General features: G+C 37.9%; 1 protein-coding gene across 1 annotated transcript; it reads right to left on the reverse strand.

Annotated features, from left to right (window-relative positions):
• Window positions 1-2172: 2172 nt before the first annotated feature.
• Window positions 2173-22745, reverse strand: tnfrsf11b (TNF receptor superfamily member 11b). The gene is made up of 6 exons (XM_004077752.4): window positions 22591-22745; window positions 11104-11331; window positions 10622-10766; window positions 6614-6829; window positions 3528-3752; window positions 2173-3452 (listed from the first exon to the last, which is right to left on the reverse strand). The coding sequence occupies exons 1-6, from the start codon at window positions 22630-22632 to the stop codon at window positions 3058-3060; spliced, it is 1251 nt and encodes a 416-aa protein (XP_004077800.1). The 5' UTR covers window positions 22633-22745; the 3' UTR covers window positions 2173-3057.
• Between the last annotated feature and the right edge of the window lie 214 nt (window positions 22746-22959).

Genomic DNA, 22959 nt, shown 5'->3' on the forward strand with positions numbered 1-22959 from the left:
AGTAATTTCTTAAATGGCTCAGTTTACAGTCTCCACCTCTTAAAGAATTCACTTCAACGGCCTTATTAAGAAAAATAGTTTGGTGATTGCCAGAGTGTTGTATTTTCCCTCAGTGTACTGGAAAGCTTTAGAAATATTGTAAAAATGTTAAATAAATGTCTGGTTTTACACAGTTACAAAAATATTGGTCTTTTTTTCAGTTTCCAAGAAACACTTCCTGACTGACAGCTGCACATGCATGTGTCAAAACCAAAATTGCAAAATTTTGCAATATTAAGTGAACTTGAATCATCCTGTCTACTAACTGGTGATTCTTTTTAAAAAAACAAAAATGTCACTGAGTCACTGGGTGTACTGTGAGAATTTGCTGATTTAAGGAGAGAGACAGTTAAAAAAAATAAGAGTCAAAAGGTCCCTCTGACCTCTTCCTTTTCCTTTTCACAATGATAAATGACAAGGTTTATGATCAACAAGCTATATTTCATTTCACTCTGTAGGTCACTTTGAGCAGCTTCTGCTTTGCAAAAGAAGGAAAAGGGCTTATCTTTTTTCTTCTGTGTTAGATGTACATCACCTGAAAAAGCAGATGTAGAGTAAAAGAAAAAACAAATGAAACTGAGCAATTTAACAGATAAATCTACGGAACCCGTGTCCTGACATTAAAAAAATCAAATATATCTCGTTCCACAGAGATTAATATCTTGTTACCACAAATTAATATCTTGTTCCCACAAGATAATATTCCATTCCAACAAGATAATATTCTGTTCCCTCGAAATAATTAATTCATGCGAACAGAATTATTATTCACATCATAAGTCATTCATAAACACGAATATGCTCTCCACCCGGCTGCAAAAGCCGCTTTCAGCAGTAACTTCCCTGTCTCTGTGACCCACATTCGTTCAAGAAAGCAAAAGAGCTCCGCGGCAGAGCTATGTCCGGTGAATCGTATGGCAAAGCAGCAAAACTAGGTATCATAAATCTTATGATATTTTTCTTATATTTATTGAGACAATAATAAATTGATCATTCTTGTTTTTCTTTTTCCTTTCTCTCCCTAAAACTCTCCCATAAACGGTACGTTCAGTTTTCTCTTTAAGCTTATGCAAAGTAATCTTTTTAAACAGATTAACAAATTTACAGTCATTTTAGCATTTAGGTACAGTACTGTTGCACTGCTATCAAATATCTAAACGGCTGACAGGACTCATATTTATGCAATCGCACTGTACTTCTTTTGAACTGCACCTTGCACAATCATGCTTTCTTATTGGACACATCAGACACAATTTACTCATTGCACTTCTGCTTAAATCTATTTTGCATTTTTAACTTAATGCATTTTTATTTTGTTTTGTATTTTGTTACTAACTGCATTTATTACTAGCATGCTGTTGTATTTGTTTATGTACGTCAGCAAAAGGCATACGACAAAGGAAGGATTTCATTGCACTGAAACTTATCTTCTCTGTTGCAGATGACATTTGAATCTAGAACCATTTGCGTCATCATATTAACTTCCAAACTGGGCTGTTAACTGGATCTGTAAAAGCGCCGCTCCTAAACAAAAAGACTAATCTTCTATTTCAACATAAAATAGTGGCCGTGGACGGGATAGGCTCCGGCAGCCCCGTGACCCCGAAAGGGACAAAACGGCAGAAGATGAAGGAATAAATAAATTATTAAAAATATTAAATAAGTAAATCGTTTTTGCACAAATACAACAAATATATTGATTGCAAAAAAAACAAACAGCATTTTATAATAAGATCATGGCAACAGTCACCGGTGGTGGCATTGCGCTGTTGTGTTTTAGGAATAGCACAACTTACACAACCTGCACAACTTGTGGTGAAAACAAAATAGCTTACCAATAAAAAAAAGTCCTAAAGGAAATGGTCAGCTCCTTAAACCCGGGAGCCATCTGAAGGGGTTTGCAGCAGAATATTGATCTTGAAAATCATAATACTGACTTTCATGCATTAAAAAAAAATCTCTTTCACATTATCTTTGATGATCTTTGCATAATCACTAAAAATGATCAAATTGTCCAATTTAACCAGAAATAATATTAATGAAATACACTTTTACATTAATAAAAAATCAGGGACAGATTAAAGATTCACTGAAACCTAAAACAAAAGCTCCATTTGGCCATTAATTAGACAGTTTTTTTTTAACAAAAAGGATTTATTCAAATTGTTTTAAATGTTCATAAATCACGTCATTTCAATAAAGAACCAGCAAGGCAAATATACAAAACAGACCATATATTTATAGTGAAAAAAGTGATAAAAACCAAATGTAAAAAAATCTCATTTAACAAACTTGCAGCATTTGAAATCCAGTATCTTTGATAAAAAGCTATAAAAATGTTTTTTTTAACATGTTTTGGAAATAAAATAACATTTTAAATAAAATAAAAAATACACTCCTTTTTACATTCATGAGAGAGAGAAAAATAACACATTAAAAGAGCTTTTCAAATCAGAGTTCCAGAATAAAGAACAATGGACAACTTGGAAAAAATAATGTATTTCATTATGAAATCAAATCTCTGCTCTCAAACTGGTAGAAAGCACTAAAAAAAAAAGAAAAAACAACACCTCAGAATCTGTTGGCCAACTTAGAAAAAATGATATTTACATCTTTAAATAGTGTTTCCTTTTGTTACAGATGATGGTCAAAGGTTTCTGGGAAAGTGATCTTTGATCGGGTCAAGAGTGTGATTCTTCTTGTTCTCGTCTCAGTTTTTTCTTTCATTTCAGGTTCTTTGAATCAAGCAGAATACAGAACAGAACACCAACAACAGCATCTGGTGTTACCTCACAGGATCATCATCCTCGTTTTGGTTTAAAGCTTAGATACAAAAGGTTTTACATTCTCGCTCATGATACATCTCATTAAAAATCATGTCTACATGCAGAATTTTCTTGAAGAAAACTTGGCATTATTTTGGGATCCGCATCTCCGTCTCATGATTTAACTCGTTGTGTGTCATGCATTAGTGTTTGATTGTGCTGCAGACTGCGCCGATTTGGGCGCTTTGGTGCTTTATTCATTTAGAGGCTTGTGAGGTTTGAAACACAGCTCATCCTGCAGCATGCTAACAAACATCTTCTCGTACATCTTGTATGTGGACGTTGTTTCTATGATTCTGCTGATCTTCTTGAGGCCTTTCAGGAGATAACGGGGTGCCCCCTGGCTGCGCAGCACCCTCAGACTATGGGACAGGCCCTTTGCCAGATCTATATTGCTGTTTGCTGCTTTCCAGAGATGGAGAATCTGCAGGATGTGCTGTCTGGGCAGGCAGGTGGAGAAAACAGCCAGTACATCCACCTCCTGAACTTTTTTCCTTGGCAGGCTGTTGGCTACCTTCATGAGGTCCTCAAAGGTGATGTTTTTTAGACCATTGCAGCGGGAGACTTTCCTCTCACAGTGGTTAACTCCTAATGATGTGACATGCAGCTGTTAATAAAAGTTTGGAGGAGGAATCCTTGATGCCAGATATTATTGTTTCTCACCTTGCATGATGCCATTTAGCTTGTCGTGGTCCTTATTTTGCTCCCGCCACATCCGCAGCAGGTGCAGGACCTGCTGCTGAGGAGAGCAGGCCTTCTTCAGCCTCTCCAGGCTTTTGTGGTCCACCCTGCGTCCAGGAAGACTGTCCAGAAGACGTTCAAGGGGAACTGAGGACAGATGCAGTGAAGCCAAGGACTGGAAGAAGGCCTCCTCACAAAGGGTCACATCTGATAGAAACATGGGAAAAAGGTAGGGCGGATTTAGCCAAAAAATGGTTACACTTCACATCCCAGTTGCATTGGGCAAGAAGAAATTACAATCATCAGGAGCAAATTATTAATTTAGTTCACTTTATAAACTGTTGATTTTTGTGTACTACACATTAAAGATTGTTAATTCATAGTGGTAGCTAATAAACATTGGTTGATTAAATTCCAAACCATTTTTTTTTTAAACTAAAGGTTGCCTAATGGTGTCTTAGATAACAAAAACCTCTGCAGGGCAGACAGGTGGACTGCAGGAAATATTAAAGTCGTAGACCACTCTGTGAACCTGTAGAGTGACGGGTCGTAGCAAACACACCATGCAAGAGTAATAAAGGGTGAAAGAAGTAAGACACAAACATGTTGTAAGGACTTTTCACCCTCCAAGTGGGTCCAATTACTACATACACAACAATATTACAAATATTCCCCGATACACTTGGGATCCATTTCCATGAGATCCCTTAAGGTGGCTGTAAGAGCCTCAAGAGAACTGCAACACGTATCTGTCCCCCCCATAAGTTGCGGCCCTACCTGTCTACAACCCTCTACCAAGGCTCATGTTAGCAAAGATTTTTTTTTTTTACCGCACTGACTTTTTCAATGCACCTGTTAACTATCAACTAATTGTTAGTCCAAAAACATTCTTCATAGGTTAATTGGTTACTTTAAATTTTCCATAGGTGTGAAAGTGAGTGTGCATGGGTGTGCGACAGACTGGCGACCTGTCCAGGGTGTCCCCTGCCTTTGCCCACAAGTGGGTGGGATAGGCTCCAGCAGCCCCGTGACTCCGGAAGGGACAAAAACGGGTTTAGAAGATGAATGAATGAATGAATGAATGAATGAATGAATAATTGTTAGTTTTCTCAAAAGAGCTATGAATTGAATTGAGCAATACTTAACAGTTACACCCAGGACATCGCTAATTTGTTTCTCACAAGCTTTTCTATAAATTTATAACTATTACATTTCCGTTTTTAAATTTTTTTTACAAATAAATGTTCTTTTGTTTCTTAACTAAAAGTAATTGATAACTTTACCAGGTAAAGCTTAACTACTAATTTGTTTGTGTAAATAGTTACCTAAGCCTCAGTTTGTGTACCTGATGCCTAATCTTAGTTTCCTTATCTAGTTTCTCTGTAAAAGTGAGTTTATGAGCTCAGACATAAATAAGCCTTCCTTTTCACATTACACATTTAGGGCTATCATAAAAAAGCAAGCTTTGCAGCAGCATTTCCTAGATTTCTATAAATGTATTTTAAAAAGTATATCTTGATGCTCACACGGAAAATCCCTTTTCTTGATAATAAAATATACTTGTCTCTCTCCCTTTTTATTTTTGTGTTATTACCACAGCTGTTTTGACACATCAGCAATCTTCAAGGTATGTTTTAAAATCGCGTTGATGATTTTTCCATTATGTTTGGTTTTGGATTTGCACTCCATAACAACTGTTCAGTTTGTGTGTATGTGCGTGTGTTGTGTTCCTTTTTAACCAGAGAAAAAGGATCTCTTTTGTCAGTTCCCTTCTACTGACGGAATCAAGCTATCACTGTCATCAGGCAAATACGCCAAACTAAATTGCTTTTTTCCAAATGAAGCACAGTTTTATTCATTTTTTCCTCCTAAAGCTGCCCAGGTGTGCAGAAGCTTCCTTTTAAGGCAAAGTCATAAAGAACAGCAGGATTGTGACATAATAAATTGAAAAAAGAAAATAGTGCAACTTTGGATGTTCTTGCTTTGACTGAAGTCGATCCCAATTCAATTTCTGCAGTAAGGATAGTAGGTACTTTGTGAAAAATGTATTCATAGTATTTTTGTTACTAGTCGGTCATGGAGGATCTCTGTGTAACCCTTGTGCTATCCTAGGCCCTTTAACGTTGGGAGTTGGGTCATCTAGACCCACTAGACAGTGCACTGAACCTTTTTTCTTCAATGATTTGTGAACCTAACTGGTGTCCATGGATTACATGTAATATTTCCCCCTTTTATCCACCTTTGTCATGGTAGGGAGAACACGTCAATGTAAGGGTAGGGACATAAGAGAGCACAAGGGTTAATAAAAAGGAGATGAGATAGTTGGACTAGAGCTGCCTTTAGATCTGATGAAGTTTCTTTTTTTTTTTTTTTCCCTGAAAGGTTAATGATGCAACTGTGGCTTTTTATGACTGACACTAACATCCTGGTGGTTTGTTTAAATTCTTTTCAACTTTGGAAATCCCACTGCTTTCATTTTTGTATAATTAAAAAAATTCTCTATTGGTGGATGTATGTCATTCGGGGTCAAGTAAGTAGCTCTAAGACAATCAGTTAAAAGAAATGTCTTTCATTTTGGAGCTCCTTAGTTTTCTAAGACTCTAGGAATGTAGTGTCATAGTTGAGGCGTCCTCTCCTGAATTATATGTGAGCATCTGTTATAGTTCAAGTCTGAGTAATAAAGCCTAACTGGCTTACTTTGCTTGCCTCATTTTTCTTTGTTTTTCTGTTTAAGGATGTGAAATATAAAGCGGTAATTGATCCGTTATGGGTCATTTTGAAAACAGAGCCATAAACAAACATTTCAGCCTTGAGCTTTTCTCTCCTGTGATGGTTTTAAAGAATGCCAGAATCTGGAAAAGAATGGAATGAGGACTATGAAGCTGACCAAGGAAATCCCCTTCTATGAAAAAGAACTAATTTTTGCGATATTTTTTTTTCCTGATGGACTTTACCTTGCTTTTAGTTTGGATTTATCCGTCTGATAAATGCTGCCATGTGACACTGCATGACTCTGCAACTTCTGACATTCATGTAACTAGCTTTCAGAGGATGTTGCGTGTTCTCACCAGTATGGCACAAAATGTGATTCTGAGAACAGTCCAGAGTTGTTCTCTTTTCTGGTGAGCCACAGAGACTGTTGAAAGTAGATGTCCCCCATTTGAGTGTCCACAGGCCCAGTTCTGAGCAGTTCCTGTGGGGTCGACATGGATCAGTGGAGGAACCTCCGACGGAGAAATAACCATCAGCGCAAGGTTCACACACAGTGTCGCTCACTGGGGTCCCTGGAGGAAACAATAAAAAAGGGAAATCTTTCAGAACCTCTGTGTTTAGAACAAACTACCAGGAAGCCAAAAATCACAAAACTCTAATTAACACGCGTAAGCGTGATATAGTGAAAATGTTTTTATTTCGTGAAACCTTTTTCTGAGTTTAAGCTTTGATCCCCAGATGTAAGCTGGTCATGATATGATTGAACCTCTTGACCTGAATAAACTGTAACTGGGTTTGAACTTGCTTTTTTGTGTGCGCACTGCACCACAACCCTAAAATGTTTATTGTCCAGAGTAACAGTCACTAACAGTCACCCGGTAAATTTTAGCTCTCTGTGTTTGGTAGGTCGTCCCGGATCAATGGCTAATCATCAGCACATGCTTTCTTAACACCCATCAAACAAAATCTTCTCATCTAAGTGTCAGGGTTTTCACTCCAAAACCTTTGTGTTTTTCTTGTTTATTAGGAGAATGCTTTGAAAGATAAAATATCTCTTGACAGGCTGGAAATGTGAGTCAAAGAGACTACTAGCCCAGTCTAATAATAATAACGCATTTTATTTGAAGCACCTCTCTCATTGCTCAAGTTCACAGTGCATCAGCACAACAAAATCAGTAAAACAAATATACTGTATATATAAAAGTCATTCATTCATCTTCTGCTGTTTCTCCCTTTCAGGGTCGTGGGGCTGCTGGAGCCTATCCTGGCTACTTGTGGGTGAAGGCAAGGGACATCCTGGACAGGTTGCCAGTCTGTCACAGGGCCACACATCACACCCATTCACACTCACACTTATGGACATTTCAGAGTGACCAATTAACCTATCAAGCATGTTTTTGGACGGTGGGAGGAAGCCGGAGACCCCGGAGAAAACCCACGCATGCACGGGGAGAACATGCAAACTCCACACAAAAAGGTCCCCCATTGATGTTCTGTTTCAGGTCCCCCAGCTGGGACTTGAACCAGGGATCTTCTTGCTGTGAGGCAAGAGCACTAACCACTGGGCCACCGTGCAGCCCATATATATAAAAAACTGGTAAATTTTAGCAATGAGCTGGCAGAACCCAGAGTCAAAATCAACCAAAATGAATTGTCTTTAGCCGCTATGCTGGAACCAGCTTTATTTATTCATATATTTGGGTCAAACTTTATTATTTTTTGTGTGAACTACTTGCTACATTCTTATGTCTTTTTTCAAAGGGATGTTCAGTTTTAATGCACCTTAACCTTTCAGCTTCTCTTTTAAAAGCGCTTAATACATAGTTTTTCTATGTTTCCCGAAAGCTCAGCTGTTTTTCGGTATGTGAGAATACGCGACTATCTCTATATCGGATTTGATTCTTAGAACAGTAACCACTGTCACATGTGATACCTCAAGCATGACAAGTGACTCGAGTGACTGTCAGAATGAGTCATGTATTAGTTGCAACACCCACATAGTTCCTTTGCGGTCCTCTGTTATGAAAAAATTTGACCTATACGTCCCTTTTTCTGGCTGAAAGTAAGAATCGATTTCAGAATACTTCTGTATTTCTGATGTTTACTAGATTTAATGCCCCATTTTATCATTTGAAACAGAAATGTTTGTGGGCTGAGAAATTACAGTAAGTCTAGTGGATTTCTGGTTTGGAGCCTGCATGAAAGACAGTTCGCGTAGTGGAACTTGTGTCATGACATCAGCATTCAGTTTAATATAAGTTACAGAAGTGAAAATGTGTGGGAGGATGTTTGCTGATTAACCCTTTTATCAGCTTCCCGCTCTATGGGCACAACATGCTCTCTCTTCTAGCCACATGGCAGAAAAACATCAAACTGCTGGTCCATGTGCAAATATTTCCTGCCCCTTCTGATGACAAAGCACACACAGTACAGAGTCGCAAATTTATCATCACCTCCCAATAATATGCTGACTTCAAAAAAGTTAATGTTTTGCAGGTTTTGCAAATGTAAAAGCAGATTACAAATGCAAATGTGTAGGCTTTTTTTCTCAAACCAGGTCCTTTCCAGCAAAACAGTTGGTATAAAAGGCTGAATGTGACATTTAACTGAAATACTTAAACCTCAGATTAAAACAGAACAGACACAATAAATCTAATATGATGGCACATTTTTGGTTCTAATGTCATAACTGTAGTCTAAAGTTACATAAATAATGAAGGAGCCTCCAAAGTGTCTAAATAGATTTGCCTAGTTTCATTCATTTTTGGGTTGGTTTTGGATCAGCAGCAAGAAAAATTTTGAAAGTGAAGCAAACTAAAATCGGTAATCAGTAGATCAAAAAAAAAGAAGAAGAAATACTTGTGTTTTTGGAAAAGTCAAAACCGCAGCTTGAGAGCTTTCATAATAGTAATAATTCCTTTAGTTTCCAGATGTCAAGAGGAAGGGATTCCCTAAACTGCTGTGTCATGTCTAACTTCTTCTAATCATCTGACTCTGTAAGAGGATCCTTATGGAAAACATTACATTTCTGAGCACTATCAGCATCAAAGGGGTTGGATGATAACCGCAGTCGCTGGAAAAAATATTATTTCATCCTGGCTACAGCTTGATCTTGGTCAAAGACCAAGGATGAGGTCATGAAAAGCTTCGTGTCAGTTTGTATTGTGGTTAGAGCAGACATGCCAGATTCAGTTCTTTACTACTTTGAAATTCAGCACCATCCTCTCCCTATTTTGCTAGCAATCAGTGGTGACAGAGTCCAGATGGAATCAGGAGAAAACACCAGGTTTCTAACATTAAACTAACATGATCACTGATGCCAAATTGTTAGAAAAAAGGAGGAAGCTTCTTTAATTCCTTGATAACACATTAAATGTTCATTCTGCTCACTGTTCACAGATTATTTGCTTGTTTTAAGGCAACAGAGTTTAGAGTAAAAGTGAACAAGTAATCTAAAAAAAAATTCAGTTGTTGAATTCTGCCTTTATAAAAATTAACTAAAACTGCTTTATTACAAAATTAGAAATTAGGAATCAAATCTAAAATGTATTTGTCTCATACTTAGACGTACAAAGTACGACATGCAGTGAAGTGTATTGTACGATTGTGGAGCAGTCAAAATATAAAATAAATCATTTTGAATTTTTTTATGTTGAGAAATTAGTGAACAAAATAAATATTTCCGTTGTACGTTTAAAGACTAATTGCCTTTTGTTGTCTTTAAAAAAAACTAAAAAAAACATATATTGGAGATTTAATCAACAATGCACTGAGATACAATAAAATACACAGTGTTGCACCCTAACATTTAAGATGTTAAAAAAAATAAAAAAAATAAAAAAATAAGATGTTAAGCAAAAAAGTTTTTTTTAGGATCAATAATTTTTTTTTAAATATTTAAATAGAGTCTTAAAATCCCAGGGAAGCACTACAGTAATAAATTATGTCATAATGCCATTTTCTTTTTTTCCTCTGTATTCAGATGGATAATTTTGTCTGTCTTCATTACAGCACTCTGCAGATATATACAGCTCATGCTATGCATTATAATGTATAATTTCTTTCTGTATTTTTCTGCTTTTGTAGACTGATACTCATTCAAAACCACAGGATTATACATCGTCTTTTTTCTTATTTCCTCTTGTTCTATTTTTCCATAACCAAGTAATATCCCTACTTGCAAGAAAGGCCATACTGGCCTTATAGAAAGTAGTGAATTAGATTTCAATGATATGATTGAATTGATTAGAACAGACATAAATATTTAAATTTGGTTCAGTGATTTTATTTTTTTGTTGTCTTTTGTGTTGTGCCTTAGGACAACGTCAGATTGAAATTGGCAGAATAACGAGGCAGAAGCTTACCTAAAGTTGTCACTCCATAGCCAGGTGGGCAGGTACTGTGTGCAATGCAAAACTCCACCACTAGGTGGAAACCTGGAGCGCACTCACAGATCTGGTCATGGGTGCTGTTGCACTGCTGCTTCACTAGCTGTCTCTCCTTACACACCTACAGACAGCAGGAGCAGAGAATTATGTGAAGCATTGTGTAGATACATAGATTTATATTTGTAGATGTGAGGAAATGAAGCACATGCTCTCGATTTTGAATGTAAAATTAATCAAAAGTGAAATGGAAGGGTTGCCAAAGGCAGACTACTAAACAGGAGTGTAATTCAGAGTTGGGCAGTAAAAATGTGTTGACAAAGGCAATGAGGGAAATTTTGAGAAACAGGCAGGTTTTGACCACTTCAAAAATATGTAAGCAACCTTCATGGGGTGGTATGAGATGGTAAAATCTACTGAGTCATAAATGTTGCTGGTTAGCGTGCTGCTGTCATACGTACTGAGGTGCAGTATTGGCAAGTGTCACCCCAGTGCCAGTTCTCTGCAAACTGCCTCTCAGGGCAGGGGTGGCACTCTGTTGCCTCGCCTTTGGTGCAGTGTTGCTTTACAGCTGTGCCAGGGGGGCACTGGCTGCAAGACAGGAGTTCGGATGTCACGGGGTCTTTGTGCAGGTACATCGGTGGCATGGCTTGTGGCTGATGAGCCCAGGACAGAGATGCCGTGAAGAGCTGCAGAAACAAAAAAGTCAGCTAAGCAATGACATAACAGCAGGGCCAAACCTCGACCTAAACCCTTGTCCACTCCTTTATCAAATAGATGCAGAAGTTTTGATGTTGCTTCAAACTCTAAGCTCCTTGTTCAAAAGTGTTCATGGAGAGGTCAAAGTAACAAAACAAAAAAAAAGGTTCCAGGTAAACAGGGTTTGAAGTGTGCAGCTAAAAAAAAACTGTTAAGATACCTTGACACCAACGCGAGACTAGCACCACTTTGACATTTCCCACCAAGCCTTTTCCAATTGTAGGTGCTAGAAAACAGTAGAAGAAAAATAAGAAAAGCCCCTCCCTGTTTATCCAGTGTGAAAACTATGCGAGCAAGAATGAGCTAAACGCAATAGAAAGCAATACAAATGTCCAGTGTTTACATAGCTTCTTTAGCTGAAATTTATTTGCAGGTTTTGCAACACAAAATTATTTTGGACAGCACCAATCATACATATTTGTTCCTTAACACAAATATTCTTTAGATGAGTTTTAATTTTTGAAACGCGTTAATAATAAAATTGAACTGAAATGATAAAACTAAATGTAATTTGTTGCCATTTTTCTCTACATTCATATAGATCATTAATAAAATTTTATTTGTCTATCAGTGTTTTGTTATGCTTTAGTTTTTAAAAATGCATTTTAACCCAAATGCATTTCAAACTGAGCAAAGATGGACAAAGCTGCTGTTTTTTGGTGCACACTGCCTAAACCTGCAAAGCATCTGACGCAGCTTGAGGGTTATCTATAGCTTTTTAATGTTCTTCCAGAATGACAAGCACACCACACCCATCTGTGCCTGCGCACACACAAACACACCCACACACAGTGTGTCTTACGACATTAAAACAGTTCATGTACTATCTGCTAAACAAGAGGAGACAAACTTTGGTTGGACCTAAAATACCCGACCGAGTCCATAAGACATCTGACAGCGAGACAGGATGAGGCCAGAATCAGTACAAATCTCACAGACTGTGGGGATTGCAGAGGTTCATCATTAAAAACTGGCTTTCGTATTGGTTACATCCTCTCTTGGACAACGAACTAAGAACAGATCTAGCCTGCACTGTGCATGTGTGGTTCCCCCCCTTTTTTTTTCGTGTTTGTGCATCTTTAAAAATGTCAAAAACGATGAACAATGATAAATTATCTGCCAGTGCGGATAGGCAGGAATGTGATTGTTGTTGTGACTGCATGTTTGTCCATGTTGACGTCCTCCAAGTCGGTCTGCATGCACAGCGGCCTTCTCTCCCAGTCGTTGCGCAAACTGAGAGCTATTGGAGGTTACTGGGCTTCCCCCATTTGCCACCAGAGAACAAAACCCACAAGACCCCCTCTATGTTCTGCAGTGTATCACATCACACTCTATTGAACTCCTTCCTACTTTTATTTATTTGGAATTTTGATCTGATTGACCATGCAACCACAAAATTCTGTGCTTTGAATTGAAAAACGTTTATTTTAGGGGCCAGTACGCCATACAGAATAGAAAAAAAAACTGTGCGGGTGTAGGGATATGATCAACATACATATGATCAACCACATTACTTCTTAAGCCACTTTGAAGCTGCTGTTCCTGATAGAAGTTTTGTTTTTCTCCAAAGGCTTACTATGTATAAACTACAAATGCTGTATATTTCTGTGATGGAAACAGTCAACTTTTATCATCTGCTTCTGGTTCCGTTTGGGATGGATGTGACTGAAAGTACTGTAAAAATAGATGATGGGTTGTACATGCTATAATAGAACCCCGAAGCTTCAAACAGCTTGGCGAACACAGCGGTTTTCCCGGCAAAACCTTTCGACCTCTGAACACTGCGTTTGAGGAAAGGCTTTCATCTGCAGCAACTCGCCAAAGGAGCATGAGCCAAATTGTTTGTAGCATGGGTGGCCTCATCAGAAATCAAACCCATAATCACAGCCTCACTCTTCAAATTAAGAATTGTAAACATGTAGTATTAAGAAATGAGGCCACAACCAATCAGTATAAAGACATCAGGAGGGTGGAGTTTGAAAGATTGACAAAGGGTCTCCAGGGTTTTTGGTAAATCTGGATGTAGTTAAGTTTCTTTTTTTTTTAAATAAATCAATTCAAGATCAGTTCAATGACAGGCAGACGTATCATGAAAAAAATTTAATTACTTAGATTTCTATCTTGCATTAATGGAACTGAGCTGTAGATAGCTTTTGTAATCCAAATGGTTTAACAGTAACTTAGTATAAGGTAAAAAAAAAAAATTCCATTTGAAGTCCTATTTTAGCAATCTTTTGATTTCATATAAAACAGTCCCAGTGGTCTTTTGATTATGATCGTTCTGTTTTTACTTAAGATCACAAAACCTGTGTAGTTTTCTAGGACATAGTTTCTGCAGACCAGCAGGAGTTCAATAGAAACCTCTGAGTTGAGGGCGGGCCTGTTGGTGCAGAGTAAGTCTGCCCCCACTTCCCATCTTCCAGATCAGAGCTTTTAAGTCACTGCCACAAGCTTTTTAAAACGGCATGTTTTTGTCTGCTCCTGATTCAGAACAATTTAGAAAAAAGAAATACTTGGAAATTCAATTATTATTCAATCTGTCCTTCATCTTGAGAAAAATGCTATAAAAACTTATTAAAAACACCAAAAACACGTTTTTTTTTATCTTTAGGGTAACACCTATAGCATTCTGTCTAAAATATTTTTTTTTTTCCCAAATCTGTCAGGGAACTTTTTGCATTTGCGTCTGCATTATCTTTTAACACGTCACTTTTAACAAGCAAATTAGTGTTGTTGTTTTTTTTTTACTCAAATCTGTCAAGTGTTAGCTCTTTCCCTCTTTCTGTAGAAGCCAGCTCGTCAGTTTTCATCCACCGAAAGACGTCCTGTGGCCTGAGTTTGTCCATCAACAACTAAAAGAGATATTGAACTTTTCACCTTCTTTGACGCCTTAGAAGCCGCAGTCTGACGACATCATGGATGACCGCTGGAAACCCAAATTATACAGCGGCTAGGGGCAAATGGAAGCCATAATTATACATCATCTGCAGAGCACAGCTCCACAAGAGGCAAAGCCTTTAAGGAGCACAGCCAGCTGTTCAATGCACATGTAGAGACAATGGTCTCTCAGAAGACAATTTTGAGCAAGGCAGGACAGGTGTAACACAAATCCCAGCAAGCAGAGATAAACTTCCTCACGTTGCTTTTCTTTTTGGATAAAGCACCATCAGTATTAAGTTTGGCAAATTCATTATTAACTACATTGTTAAATTTGTTACTGTTAGGATTTTTGGCTTTTTTAAAACTTAATTACTTACAATGCTTTCCTTCTGAAGTTCTATGACACTTATTTATTTCTAAATAATGCTTCAAAATGCTCACCTATTTTGTGAACCAATGCTCTTTTAGCATCTCCCCATGTCTGTCAGTTAAGGTAATCACCCCCCAATAGAAAGGCCAGGGCAGCTCTGACTGGTTAACTTAACTGATATACACTTTTAAATTAATGCTGATTGGCTTGACTATGCTCACTTCCAAAAAGGGGTAAGCACATTTTGTCCATGCACAGAAACACAGACATGGGGGAGATTTTGTAAACAGACAGAGACCGCCTGGGGCAATAAACTGTTTTGCAGCTTCAAGTGAAATTATTTTACCTCAGCTTCTGTGGCAAGTTCAGCCTCACACTTAGCTTTCTTCAAAAAAGTGTCAACTGTAAATTGGAATGAAGAAACAAATCTTTTATAGTATATACAAAAAAAAACCTCCATCCACTGCTACCTTTGTAACCCTTGTGCTATCCTAGGCACTTTAACATTGGGAGTTGGGTCATCTAGACCCACTAGACAGTGCGCTGAACCTTTTTCTTCAATGATTTGTGATCTTCACTGGTGTCCATGGATTACATGAAATCTTTCCACCTTTATCCACCTTTGTCATGGTAGGGAGAACACGTCAATGTAAGGGTGGGGTCATCTAGGATAGCACAAGGGTTAAGATATTCTTACGGAAAAAGTATTTTCTCAGCAATCTTTCAAAGATAAAGCACCTTTATTTAATTTAGCTCAAGATCTTGATTCATCAAAAATTGGTGCCGTAATATTGTAATGTTTCATTTTTCAATAAAAAAACATTAACTAAATTTCGACTAAATATATGAAGAAAGTTTTCGTTACTATAAAGTTCTGTTTTTTTCCAGTGTAAATCTAACTTTCTAATCATTTTTAAACTAAGAATTTATAATTTAATAATGATAATTTTCATACTTTTTGTGTACTGATTGTGGTAAGGTAACACAAATGGAAAGTTGCATCAAAATGTAATCAAAACACATATAATAAGGAATTTGATAAGTACTAATAAGGAGTTTGGAAGCATTCCAACTTTGTAAGTAATGCAACATATTTGCTAATAAATTGCAGCAGGTATATCCTGAGACTATCAATTCTGCACCAACCTCTGTGGTTTATATATAATATATATATATATATATATAATATAAATATATATATATATATATATATATAAGCTCAAGGCCCCAACTGACAGTGCGCTCAGTGAATGTCTCAGGCAATGGAGAGCAGAGGATACAGTGCTGGAGGACAGATCCTCATGGGAGGACAAACCCCTGCATGGGATGTACCACCGGACCATAACTGAAGTGGCTGATATCAAGAAGTCCTACCAATGGCTAGAAAGGGCTGGCCTACAGGACAGCACTGAAGCGCTCATCCTGGCAGCTCAGGAACGAGCCCTGAGCACCAGAGCAATAGAGGCTCAGATCTACCACACCAGACAAGACCCAAGGTGTAGGCTGTGCAAAGAGGCCCCTGAAACAATCCAGCACATAACTGCAGGGTGTAAGATGCTGGCAGGGAAAGCATACATGGAACGCCACAATCAAGTGGTTGGAATAATATACAGGAACATGTGTGCAGAATATGGACTGGAAACCCCAAGGTCAAAATGGGAAACACCTCCGAAGGTTGTAGAGAATGAGAGGGCAAAGATCCTGTGGGACTTCCAGATCCAGACTGATAGGATGGTAATGGCGAACCAACCAGACATTGTAGTGGTGGATAAAGAACAGAGGAAAGCCGTTGTGGTGGATGTGGCAGTGCCAAGCGACGGGAACATCAGGAAGAAGGAACATGAGAAACTGGAGAAATACCAGGGACTCAGAGAAGAACTGGAGAAAGCCTGGAAAGTGAAGGTGACAGTGGTGCCTGTGGTAATTGGAGCACTCGGGGCAGTAACCCCCAAGCTGGAGGAGTGGCTACAACAGATACCTGGAAAGACCTCAGACCTCTCAGTCCAGAAAAGCGCAGTGCTAGGAACAGCTAAGATACTGCGCAGGACCCTCAAGCTCCCAGGCCTCTGGTAGAGGACCCGAGCTTGGAGGAGAAACCACCCGCGGAGGGTGAGAGGGGCGTTTTTTATATATATATATATATATATATATATATATATATATATATATAAAGAAAAAACACAATAGGGGAGGGATGAAATAAGATTGTTTTTTTCCCCACTCCCTTGTAAACAACAAATCATAGTCTAATATTTGACTTTAATTGATAATTAATATATTCACTAAATCTAATATGACTTGTTTGTGTGCTGCATGCATCGCTGCAAAATTTTTTTTATGATTATATTTAGTTACACTGTCAAGAAGATGGCATCATCTTTGTTAATTTTTCTTTATTTTCTAATCAATGTATTACCGGTACTTGAAATCTCACATGGGCTTGATAAAACTCGACTTTGTAATATTGTATTGCATAATTCCGTTAGTTTAATTCTTGAAATAAACCAATAAATCATATCAACAAAATCTGAAATGGCAGCCTTGAACCATTGAGGCATAAGGGCTGTTTCAATGGACATGTATTGTTCAACCAACAAATGTCTTTTCTCCTCCTATCTGTCCAAATTGTTCACAGTAAGTGTCTGAATTGGGTTGGTATAGTTTGTTCCAGGTCTTCCATAAAGAAGCTTCTCAATAAAGCTGATAAGGAATCTCACATTAAATTCTTTATGTCTTTAGAGGGTGTTTTTGTACCAGAACACGATGAATTTTGCAACAAACCTTAATCTTTCAGTGAGGTGTATGCATTCTCTGCAAGTCTCACTCAAGTTCTTGCCGTTTTGTGTATGTGGTTTTTTTTCTCCTCCTGGGCCTTTAATAAAATGTATGTAACAGATCCAATATTTTCCACAAAGGGGCGCTGAGGAGCATCTTTTTTTTAAATCAATATTGGATGAATGGGTTTATGGTGGCTGTGCAAATCAGAGTTTTATGTGCTCCTCTCATTATATTCTAGCAGTAATTTAACAAGGTTTTCGAAGTTTGTTTCTTCTTTGATAGGAATAACAGCAGCACAAGTACTCACAACCATTTCAGTGCAACTGACAGTTTGTGTGCAACACCCTCATGCACACAAACTGTCAGTTGTCAGGACACTTTATGAAAGGACCTGCATCTCCACGGACAATGTGGGACAGACAGCAGCAGGAAAGACAAAACCAACGGGCATTGAAACGGTGCCAGTATCCAAGAAAGGCTATAAACGAAGGAAAACAACAGGTGGAAAACACGAATAGCAACAAAGAAAAACTACAACCTTCTATACATCCGGGATATAACTGAACTGATAAAAAAAATCCACGAAGAAAAACAACAAAAAAAGCAACCAAACCTCACATAAAACTCAAACACGTATTGGTTCACCTGAAGAACAAAACTAAACAAGAAAAGAACTGCAATGCCAATAAAGTCAGAGAAACCCCATGTACATTGACACAAGAAAAAGGAGAATGGGAGAAACAAGAAGGCTCACAAGATTAAAAAAAAAAGTAATAGAGCAACAAAAGCAAAAGATCAATGCAAAATGAACGATACATCGACATTAGGGAACATAAACCCTGTCAGCCATTTGGGATGCTTTTCGCCAAGCAAAACAACCAGTAGGAGGGGGCATGGTCATTGGTCACCCAAAACAACTAGACCTGTAATTTGGTGGACCACGTCCATCACAAACGACATGTCAAGACAAGTGGAAACCTTCCGAGGAAGACTGCAGGCCAGAGGTCAAAGGTCAAGGTAAAATGTATCATTACCTTTGATTTGTCCAACAAAAACTCTCTATATCCAAATATAGTACATTACCAGCTATAGACTGCTTCTTAACAATGACACTTTACAGCACACAACAATTAAAAAATTAAAACAACTAACAACTAAAACAACATTATGCAACATTTTAGGAAAATAAAACATTTCAGAAAACGAAAGGAATTTCTTAAAACCAAAATAAAAATAAGAAGAAAAAAATGTAAACACTATTAGGACATTACTGATTAGGTGATGACATTTGTCCATTATTTCAATCAAAAGTTATCTGACATGAATTGATACTGGATATTCACTGTTTTAACCATACAACTTTTATTAGTATGCAAATATTTAAGAAGCATTTGAAAAACTCACATCATCGACCAATCAGTGATGTCCCACAATACCTACTTTTATCAGATTGTTGTGTTTATTTTTTTTTAAGTTTAATTTTGTTTTCTGGAAATTGTTTTTGTTTTCTGAAATGTTTCATTTTTATTTTGTTTCGTTTTTGGGGATTTTTTTCTTTCTAAAATGTAATGTTTTTTTAATCATATGTTTTGCTTTTGTAATTGCTGTTGGGATCTTTAACATGTTTTTGATGTGATTTGTTGGTGTTGAGTTGCACTTCAGGGCCACTGTACTTCAGCAAACTTTGTGACCCTACAAAGAACCATACAGGCATGAAAGAACAGATAAACAGTCACACATTTTTTGATTTGTTTAAAGAGGTTATAGTTATGAAATTCATATTGAAATCACATTGTGATTAATGCATCCTTAGCCTAAATATATAAAAGAATTCAAGGAATACTTTTGTAACGTCCTTTTCAAAAAAAGAAGGGAAAGAGGCAAAAAATATGAATGAACTTTGAACAAGTTGACATGCAAATTCAGGAGGGAATCCATGTTTGTCAAGGTTAGTCTTAATCCTTAGTACAAAGGGACCAAACCACGACACACCAGCTCCTATAGGAGCCACATGGATTCAGTTAACTGTAGAGTGCAGGTGGTCTGATGGGGGATTCCAGCTTACGAGTGTGCGTGTGTGTGTGTGCATGTGCGTGTATGCATGCGTCTGTGTGTGCGCTTTTTGAAGTGAATATAAAATGTGTGCATTGAGTGCCAAATCTGGGCATCTGATCCACAGCCCCCACAGCACAACAAATTTGATACTAACTAAAGCAAATATAACAAAAGGACCACATAACCAGTCTTTATGCATATAGATTAGTAGCATGTTTGCTAAAACTAGTGCAAGTCAAACCCCAAAATAAGCGGCTATGCTCTCATCTCAGTTATGTTTTTCAATAAAGTTTTATGAAATACCAGGTTTGGGCTTCTGTGGCTTCGTTTACATTTACTACAAAAATGCGCCAATTTGATTTTCGTTAGTAAATTCACCTAATGGAGAAACAACAATTTCGCAAAAAACTCGCATTTATCAAAAAAATGTTTTTGCGCTTGGAGGAGGTGGTTTTTGAGGCCTATCCAAATTAACGTTCATTCATTCATTCATTCATTCATTCATTCATCTTCTTCGTTTGTTCCCTTTCGGGGTCAAGGGGCTGCTGGAGCCTATCCCAGCCACTTATGGGCGAAAGCAGGAGACACCCTGGACAGGTCACCAGTCTGTCGCAGGGTCACAATCACACACCCAATCACACTCACACCTCCAGTGTGGCCAGTTTGGCCAAATTAACATATTTATACAAAACTGCAATGGAAATACTTTTTTCAAGTTAAATAAGTCACATCACATGAGTGAAATCACATGACCAACAACCAGATACCACTGATTGCTTTGAACCAATGTTAGGACCCACAGCATCACACAGCTCATCAAAAGTTTATCTTTTTCATGATCCAATTGTTGGATCCACAGCTCCTCTGTAAAATTACCAACCATAATTTCCCAAAATCGCTTCATCCATTCATTCCAGATTTGAGGAGCTTACCGCTCCATGGCCTGAATAAGACGCAGACATCTCCTTTAAAAGATGATGATTAGCACTAGTGCCACGGTAGAAATTTGAATGTATCTGCTTTAAATCAAAGTATTGTTTTTGATCCATCGCCATGTTTTTGAATGACTTACCGCGCAACTTGGTTTGTGTTTATTTGCATAATTAGGATTTAATGTAAACAGTGTAATTGGAAAATTGAGTTTTTTTATTTTTTATTTTCAGAATTTCACTAAATTTTTACGCATATGTGTAATGGAAACGCAGCTTGGGCGGCACTAAAACTCTTTCTTATCACTTAGTTTGTTTCACAAGCATGCATGGAGATCAATTAGTTCATTAAAAAAACTGAAAAACAAACGCATGCCCACACACGAGGACTTCTGCTATCAGAACTACTGTTGGTGAAAAAGGGGAAGTTCGGTGCATGAAAACAGCTTGGACAGGTGACAGTAGCCTTCTGATAAACAAGTCGATTGTCCAAATAGCTGTTCATGGACCTCACACATACACACCTTCTGTTTTCTCTCTTTTCTCTCTCCCTCTAAGTTCTGCATTCTGCCTGTTCTTGAAGAAATAAAAAGGATCAGTCGTTTTTTCCTACAGCTTGACGTCTTCAGGTTCAGTGTTCTGTGTGTACCTGCTGCGAGAGTTTTAGGGAAGTTGGTGGGCCCACAACTAACAGCCACAACACTGAGAGAGAGCAAAGCAAGAGGTATAAAGATAACGACCCAGAGATAATAGAAGACAGGGAGCGAGGAGGGACTATTCCAACTCCTTCATAGGACATTTAGAGACATATTATGTCTTCTGCTGGTAGAAAAACAAGTATCTTCTTCCAACTGAACAGAGTGGCAGCATAAATTATTCCACTGACCTCATGGAATGGAAGAGCTGCAATGTGCCAAAGGCAGACAGAGCACACAGGTGCAAGAGGAACATTTGGGGCAAAAGAGTTTTCTGACAACTACAGAGCCACAGACAGCAGACCTGGATGCTGCGAAGATGGAGTAAGCTGATAAGTGAGTCAGTTGTTGGCAAAAACTAAGAACATATGACTGCTTTAAAGACTAAATTGCTGCCTCTTAAGAAAAAAAATCTTAAAAACTTCTTAACAGTTGAAAAAAATGACTCCAACAATTTAAAAAGCAGTTGTTCCACAAAGAAAAAAAATATAAAGTCAAGGTCAAAATATTTTTTACTACTTTTATTTAATCGGCAAGTTTCTTCTTGATTGTAAATCACACACTCCCAGGGGGGAATAATAGGATGGTTTTTTTGCATGTCATGTCAAAAAAGAAAAAAGAAAAGAAAGAAATATCAGCTTTTATTTGCATTCAAACAACAAGAGTAACATCCTAAATTGGCCAGTTGTATGCCTATAGGTACACTATATATACAAACAGAATTCCAGGCCAAGAAGCAAAACTCCTGCATGTGTCTTTCAAAGACAACAAGGCCAGATGGAAGAAGCGCCAGCTTCTGATCTGTATGTGCCCTGATACCCATCTGTGCAAAAACATATGCAAAACCACAAAGGCTCCAAGGCAGCACCTCATGCAAATCAGAAAACGCCAGACTCAAACCAGTAGGTAAACATTTTTGTTTACATGATATTTAGACATACAAACATGATGCATGTGGCAGAGAAATTTGACGCCAAATGAAGGTTCATTTACGCACAAGAAAAAGGATTTAAAAACAAAAACTCCGTTACCAAAATCAAACAATCCACACATGATTAAAAAAGCAAGTATTTCAAAGCATTGGAAATCAACGGTTATATTTTCTGTGTAAGAGTTTGAATAATCTTTGGCACAGGCTGCGCAATAATCTCAAAAAACGCGCACATGAAAACACTCTAAGATTTTGATGTGGATGACTATCACACTCGTGTGCGTAAAAGGGAAGAATAAATACTAAAATAAAAGATAATTAACCTTGAATAATTCTCCAAATTTCGTATACTTTCCAACTTTACTACCGCTCCATAGGCGGCCAGTCTGCCAAAGACGCACCATCATGCACTCTGCGAACACTGGTTATCGGGTTCCAAGTCGAAAAGCGAGTAAGAGGAGAACGCAAAAAAGTGAAAGAGGGGGGGTCGGGAAAGTAACTTTTTCGTTTTCTTTTGCAAGAATACAGCTGCAGGAGAAATTTTAACTCACCACCATTAGTTTCAAGCCCGGGTTGGATTGCGCTCTGCTCATCTTTTCTGCGTAAAAGCGATGTGCGGTGTGATGGGGTCTCCATATCAGATCCGTTCTTATACGAGAGGAGCGAGAGGAGCGCGAGTGTGTGTCCACCCACCAACCAAAAAAAAAAAAAAGGAAAAAAAGCTGTGCTCCCACGAGCTGTGTAGTTACGTAAAAAGAGCGATGTGGAGCAGCGGGATGGATGGAAGCGCGGTTTGAGGTCCAAATGCAGAGAGAAGCGTGTATCAATTCATTCACAAATTTAGGCACATGGGCTGAACTTTTGAAAAGGAAAACATGAGATCGTAAGATTTCTCAAGATAAAGAAAAATCAGTAACAGA

Source organism: Oryzias latipes, chromosome 16 (assembly GCF_002234675.1).
Source record: "Oryzias latipes chromosome 16, ASM223467v1".
Lineage (NCBI taxonomy): Eukaryota > Metazoa > Chordata > Actinopteri > Beloniformes > Adrianichthyidae > Oryzias > Oryzias latipes.

Coding starts and splice junctions, on each gene's coding strand:
- tnfrsf11b (XM_004077752.4), bottom strand. CDS start 22,632: ATGAGCAGAGCGCAATCCAACCCGGGCTTGAAACTAATGGTG. Junction 6,830..10,621: donor CTATGGAGTGACAACTTTAG/GTAAGCTTCTGC, acceptor TGTTTCCTCCAG/GGACCCCAGTGAGCGACACT. Junction 3,753..6,613: donor TCACATTTTGTGCCATACTG/GTGAGAACACGC, acceptor TGTTTCTATCAG/ATGTGACCCTTTGTGAGGAG.